At 38.2% G+C, this 7,082-nt stretch overlaps 2 protein-coding genes across 2 annotated transcripts in view; one reads left to right on the top strand and one right to left on the bottom strand.

The window, feature by feature from the left end:
• Positions 1 to 480: 480 nt before the first annotated feature.
• Positions 481 to 3,690, bottom strand: lg22h14orf28 (linkage group 22 C14orf28 homolog). Its single transcript, XM_024269036.2, has 5 exons — positions 3,388 to 3,690; positions 2,629 to 3,153; positions 2,468 to 2,557; positions 2,251 to 2,385; positions 481 to 1,434 (listed from the first exon to the last, which is right to left on the bottom strand). Exons 1-5 carry the CDS (start codon positions 3,468 to 3,470, stop codon positions 1,251 to 1,253), a joined length of 1,017 nt encoding a protein of 338 aa, XP_024124804.1. The 5' UTR covers positions 3,471 to 3,690; the 3' UTR covers positions 481 to 1,250.
• Positions 3,691 to 3,963: 273 nt separating this feature from the next.
• mthfd1b (methylenetetrahydrofolate dehydrogenase (NADP+ dependent) 1b) overlaps positions 3,964 to 7,082 on the top strand; it is a 13,346-nt gene continuing 10,227 nt past the window's right edge. Inside the window, exons 1-4 of the mRNA XM_024269026.2 lie at positions 3,964 to 4,079; positions 5,537 to 5,621; positions 5,847 to 5,906; positions 6,180 to 6,233. Coding sequence (XP_024124794.1) covers positions 4,042 to 4,079; positions 5,537 to 5,621; positions 5,847 to 5,906; positions 6,180 to 6,233 — 237 coding nt within the window. The 5' untranslated portion in view covers positions 3,964 to 4,041. The remainder of the gene's footprint in view (positions 4,080 to 5,536; positions 5,622 to 5,846; positions 5,907 to 6,179; positions 6,234 to 7,082) is intronic.

Raw genomic sequence — 7,082 nt, 5'->3', positions numbered from 1 at the left:
TAAACGTTCTGTCCTCGTCTTCAGCACTGATCACGCAGGCGTAATGATGTGCTGCCAATCTGATTCATCCACATCGTGATAAACAAAATACTTTAAATTCTTGCAAAATTAAGTGTTATTGTTTTTTTTTCTGTCACCGCCACTCTCACCAAAGTGCTTGTATACAGAAAGACGACATAACCTGGTATGCAATGAGCCGCCCACTTATGTTTCAGTCGGGAGAAACTCCCGTGAAACCCTTCGCTACTTTTTGCATTTCTCCATTGTGTGTCTGAACTGAGTTTTGTGGAAAAATGCTGGAAGGACGAGACTTCATCAAGTGTAAAAACATTCTAAAGATGTAGCCGATCACATTTGATTGAGGACATTTTCCATACATTTCAGCCAGTTTTTGTGGTGCAGTTGTACCGTTTAAATAAATAAATGCTTGCCTTAAGGTACTATTTGGAGTCTTGCATCTTTTTTCACAAATGCACAACATATTTCAAATGTTTTATTTGCATTTAAACAGAACATTTTGGGACAAAAATAGTTGATTCAGACTTAACAGCAAAATACATACAAGCTTTCTATGCCACAGGCACTATATGGTCATTGAGGTCAAACACGTTTTATAAAATAGCATAGGAGAGTGTTGAACTACTTCCATTCACATGCATGCTTCATTGTTTAAAATCAGACGTGAACTTTTTCCATAAATCTTTCTAGATTTTAGGAATTTTACATGAAATGCTCAAACTAACATTTTATTCCATAAAGCACAGTGTAAATAGAAAAAGCACCAGTACATATATATGTATGTTTAAGGGAGAATGTATTTTTGCTGGGAAATTTTCACTTTTTAAGCAGTGAAGCCAATCCCTAAAGGACATTAATCTATTGATCAGAGCAGATCAAAGTCTTTGCTGTGAGCTGCTTTGAAGGAATATTAAAAAAACGTACTTTTCACCAACATAATGTATATCAACTCAGAACTATTATAGTCCGTTATGTTCTCGGATTACAGCCCAAGAAGGAAACTAACTTCCATATTGTATAAGACCCCAGGAGAAACAGTGCAACACATCAGTTTGCAACTGAAACAGGAATCATGAAGGTTTGTGAAAACTCACAATAAAAATCGGGGAGAAAAATTGTTGAATAATTGTATCGCCAAGACGTAAAAGCCAGAGAGGTCGCAGAAGATGATATGCCCTTGTGCTTGATGAGGACTCAACTATCCTGAACGTCTTTCTGGGACTCGAAGGTTTTCATTTCTGCGAGGCGCGAACGTAGACCAGAGAGGAGAGCAGCAGGAGCTCAGGCGGCTTGTGTAGCAGGATTAGATTGTCACTTCTCAGGCCATCATAGTGCATCCAGCAGCCGTCAATCTGAAAGGCTGCAGAGTAGTGATGCTCCTCTTTGTTGAAGAGTGTGGCGCCCTCTAGCAAATACCTGTAGAAAAGACATCCCATCTAAATATCCAAATATAATGACAAATAGGCAAACTTTTTAGGAATTATTGTTAATTTTTGTAAAAAGACATCCAGAAAAATATTAACAATCGTGCTATCAACAAAAGCATGAACCTGTGTTGTTTTTGATCAGCTCATTTATGACGTAAAAATAAAAAAGCAACTCAGCATTTAAAAAGTTTGTCAGGAAAATTACATTTGGTGCCACATTTGTGAAATTTGTAAACTTAGACGGATATTTTTGCATTAGTTTAAAGACCCACTTCTACACAGAAATTGAGTTTTTGATATTTTTAACTTGTTCTTGTGGCATTTTCTTAAGATGGAAATATTTATTTAAACAATTAAGGTTAAAATTGCATTTTGGAGAATTTATTCATTCAAGTTGTTGTGGATCAGGAGCAGACAAAAAACTCTGCTTAAAAAAAGCCTGCAGTTGTGACATAGAAAATACAATCGGCAGGCCACAAGGTGCTTGATTTACTTCATTCTGATGTCTCCACTTGCAGACAAATACAGTAGATCCATGTATGTTTTTTTTTCCTCATATGTCTGGATATTGCTCATCATTTTTGTTGCACCGGCGGTGTTAGGAGCTTTAAGCTAGCGTGAAAGTGTATACACAGATGGTGATGGGAAGTGGGGGTGGGCTTACGCCGCAAAAAAAGACTAAACTCATCAAACTTTTGGTTTAAAACTGCATAATCAGGATTAAAAGAGGGAAGGATTTACCAAAAATCAAAATATGATCAGAGTGGGACTTCAATTTTTGAAAGTGAGATGAGATTTTTCCTACCTGTGCTGACAGAGAACCAGGTGGTATGGAACATACGACAGATCTTCAGACCTCCACTGCTGCATGTTGAGAATAACAAAGGGTGGAGGACCATGGCAGAACACCCTATGAGAGAACTCCCTTAAGCCATCACACCTGTTTGGATAGATGTATATTTAAAAAACAAGTCAAAAAAATAAAAGCACTGAAAGAAAATGGTGTCCGTTTGGTGTCTCACCCTTTTTCTGTGCAGAGGAGGAGTTTAGGGCTGAAGAACTCATCCACAGCTGACTGAATCGGATCTCTGTGTGGGAGCTCGTGAGGAGGGCTGATGGAGAAAAATAAGCAATATTTTAGGATTTGTGGATCTTCATACGCCAAAGATGCTGCAACACTCACCTGATGTTGATGGTTGTTTTGGTGATGTCTTGGAAGCGAGTTGGACAGCTCCAGTTGGTGCACAGGCTCTGCTGCTTGGTGGACATGAGGTTCTCCAGGTTCTCCGTGAAGTTCTGGTGCTCATTCCCGAACAGGTCAATCTCCAATGCAGTCTGGTGGATCTCTGAGCGATACTGTCTCTTGGACATCCTGTTCCAGATCCACAGCATCTTCACTGTGGTGTAGTCACAGGAGTCCATCAAGTACAGAAAATGTTCAATAAACTGCTTGCCGAGAAAGACAGCAAGCTCCCTGTGGAAACCCCGGTTGTCCCGAAGAATCACATACAGGATCATGAGGAAGCCGTCGATGGTGCATGTGTTCTTCAGCTGGATCTCCACGTACAGGGGGATGCAGGACACGGCTTTCCGCCCAGCCCTGATGGTGAAAACTCCGCCCCACGGGAGCACAGGCCTCCAGAACGAGCGGTCCTCTTCTTCATTGTTGTTTATGGAGGCACGTATCTCCTCAAAAAGCGTCTTAGTTCTAAAACAAGTAAATAAAATAAAATAAGAAATTCTGTTAGCCTAAAGCACGTTATGCTAATTTGGAGGAAGTCGTTCCAAAAGGGGGGCGCTGCCGCTCGAACGTAAACACTAACACGTTTGGTCACGTAGGCTAACCTAGCAAGGAGAGACGTGCAGAAAAGTTCATGAAAATGAAAAGCTCACGCCCAAAAGTATGCATGTTTCAATAATCTAGTAAATGTGCAGGGTTTACCTTTCGAAATGGAGATTGTTCTCTGTCGTAGAAAAGCGAGAGAAGTCTTCGTTGTCGATCAAAACACTGAATCTATTCTCCATAGTTTGTCGTGTTTCGTCATGTCTTCAGTCGGAGATAAACGCCGCAAATAAACACTTTACATCGATTTTACTCGCATTTTCTACGAAATATCAGCAAGGATCATTAAGAGAAAACTAGAAGCGCTGAATTGACCTATATAAACAAAAAGACGTGTGTTTTTGGATATTTACGTCAACCGTGTATATTTACGGCACTGCCCTCTAACGATTCTCCGCAGGATTACACCATTAGCTCCGCCCACTCTAGACTCTACTCATGACCACCAGTCAGGGGATTGGTCATCTACTAGCACGAGCGTGGAAAACGAGGTAGATGATTGGCTGATGGGTAAAAGTTAGCCCCACCCTTGCCTTAAGCTCTCAAGTTAGCCTCCCCGTTAGCCGTATTCCTGAACATTCTACGCTCTTTTCTCTGCAGAGACTCGTGCTTAAATAAGGAGGATTGCGTAACAACGTTAAGTCTGATCTGAATTGAGTAAAGTTTCTGAACTAAACGCCACACGGTCACCACGCTTTTCACTCTTGCAAGACTTCAACTCAGCATTACCACGTTAACAAAGTCCAAACGAGAATGTCAGCTAACATTCTCAGCGGAAAAGAAGTTTCGGCGTAAGTAGTTTGCACATTTATGAATGCATGAATATCAAAAATAAATCTTAAACTATCTAACACGTTACGCTAATCGATCATCTCTGTTGCTAAAGTACATTATTTGGGTAAACCGTAAAACTAAACACTTGCTTTTGGGATTTTAACAGAGTTTGTGTATTATTCAGCCCTCTTATGAAAATAACAGTAAATATGTTATGCATGACTTGCACGAGGCAGAGCTCAAGCATTGTGGGCTCTGTCTGTCAAGCATGGCACTTTAGCTAATTGCAAGTGTATGTATTTGCACTAACAAAATCACAGAAACATTTGTAGTTTTGCATTTTATGAAGAAATATTCATGCACTGGTGGGAATTCTGCAGCATTATGTAAGATTTCTGTTGGACAGCACGAGATAACCTCTCCTTTTTGGTCACTGACCTCAGGGGTTGGGGGCAACAAAAGTCCATGGACTTTTCTCTTAAATCCAACCTACGAACTCTAAAGATTTCTCTCTCAAAGCTCCAAAAAGCATGATAGAAATGTATGTGCAAATACTAGAAAAATGTTGTGTTTTGAAACAGTTTGAGTCAGATTGTTGAGGCTTTTAGTTCCTGCAGCAGCATGCAGGACACTTCATAGCATGTGCTGGTCACAAGACATGACCACCTGCCCCCTGTTAACGCCTGCACGCATCCTCATTAGGATAACTCTATAATAATAATAATACCCATCCACCCTCCTAAGTGAAACCAGGGGGACACAAGCCTGCTTTATGACCTGTGTTTACAGCACAGCTGTTTCGTCACATAACACTTTTATAAGCCATAACCGATTAAGATCTTTGTTTTGTGGATTTTTAAAATCCATTGTTAATATTTAATAAAAAAAAAATAAATGTAAGGAAGCTTAGACGTGTGAAAATATTAAAATCGACTTAGAGAAACCTCAAGATTCAGGTTTTGAGAAACATTTTATTTATATTTGTTTTTATTTTGCAATAAAAACACAACTCTGACTCAATGAGATATATAGATTAGGTCAAAAAAGGGCAAAATTCACAGATTTTAACAACTAAGAGCTGAAAGTTAACAGATGAATTTCCATTTTAGACTTTGATTAGTTTATCTTGTTTTTAGGAGATCTTTTGGCTCTGCTGCATCTATTTCCTTTCCTCAGTTCAGTATTCAGAGTTGTCTTCAGAACAATAAACAAAGATAAAGTAAAGACACTGATTATAGTTGAAGCCAAATCTTCTAAACTTTTTTTGTTGCTTTTGCAATCAGGATTGAATGCAGGAGAGTGGAAAATCATTACTAGTTGCACAACAAAGCAGTTAGATGAAATAGCTTTGATTTAAAAAAACAATAGTTGTTTCCTGGATGGGGCAGGAGGCGTTGGAATTTTTTCTTTTTGTGCTTGATGAATGTGTCAGATATGTATGCCCATAAACTAAATTGTGGTCTGGTTTTCTCAGGCAAGTGAGAGGTCAGCTGAAGAAGGATGTGGAGCAAATGAAACTCAAAGATGCAAACTTCAGACCCGGTCTGGTAGTTTTGCAGGTAAATTTTTATATTTTTTTTCATTTTAAACACATTTTTATTGAACATTTGGCTTCTCGTAGCTTTTTATTGGGAGCAGTTTGAAGGTAAGAGTCTGAATTGAGGCTTTTGTGTTGTTAGAGCATGAGTAAACATTGGGTTAAAGGTTCTGTGGAAGGACATGTATATGCAGAGGCCGCTCTCCTTCAGCTTGGGCACACTGGGTTATAATTTCTGTCTGTGCAGGTTGGAGATCGAGAGGATTCAAACTTATACATCAGTATGAAGCTGAAAGCAGCAGCAGAGGTATGTCCCACTATCATGATGTTACTCTTTAACCATCCGGATTGTTGTGTAACTTTCTTCCTCTTAGGTCAAATATCACTTAGAACCACATTCACTTCACATTTTAATACAAGAAGAAACATCCACTTATAAATTATAAAAGGTGCTTACAAATAACATAAAAGTAGATAATATAGTACAATTTAAAGAGTTGAGCTAATGACATCAAGCTGTTTAAGAATGTGTGTTTAACTTGTCTACCATGCATTTGTACATTTGTGTCTATCTTTGCAGATTGGAATCAATGCGACCCACATGAGACTCCCGAAGACTGCGACAGAGGAGGAGGTGATCAGCACATGAATATTCTCACACGGTGGCTAAAATCGGTTTAAAAGTTTGCAGGTCTTGTCAATTCCAGCCATTATTATTCATCTTGAAGTTGACTTAAAATCTTCTTTCTTGAAACATTTAATCACTAATCCAGGTGGATTTATCAAAGTAATGATGGAGTCTGATGATAAAGGCTTTATCAGCTGAATAAAAACACTTGGATGAGTGGTGAGCATTTAAATAAAGACCATAAAGAGAGAAGATTTTAAGCCCAGATGCCATAACTCATCTTGAAGACGTCGGCTGGTTGTTTGTTTATCGAGAACTTGAATTGAAGCATTATCTGATACAATTCAATTGAAAACAACCTGTTGGTGATAAATGTTAAAGCGTAAACTAATCATTGCTGTTTTTTTAATAAATAACCAGAAAAATAAAGCAATTGGTTGTATTTCATCAAATCATATTTTTGGCAATAAAATTCAAAAATAAAATAGGTTTCTGCTTCATTGGAAAAACATATTTTTTATGCTTTTATTGTGAAGTTTTTACTGGCAAATTGCGGTAAACATCGAGGCATCTGTTGACTAACATCTATAAGTGTAAATAAAAAAGTTCCTTTATGTGAGAAAGTAACTATACATTTGTTGTAAAACTGAAAAGATGAGATGAAGGAAATGCTTCAGCTGCATTTACTCCTGCTTAAATTCTTTTTTTTTTGTATAGTTGTTCAAAGAAAAAAAAAACCCTCTGTGGATTTGTAAAAGCTGGGCTTTTCCCAACTATTGTCCTTTGTCTTGGCTAAATCATTTACTGTATATGTAAAAAAAAAATATAGATTTTTTTTTCCCCCTTCAGTTTGGT

This window comes from Oryzias melastigma, linkage group LG22, assembly GCF_002922805.2.
Source record: "Oryzias melastigma strain HK-1 linkage group LG22, ASM292280v2, whole genome shotgun sequence".
In the NCBI taxonomy this organism is placed as follows: Eukaryota; Metazoa; Chordata; class Actinopteri; order Beloniformes; family Adrianichthyidae; genus Oryzias; species Oryzias melastigma.
This window is presented reverse-complemented; position numbering and strand designations above follow the sequence as displayed.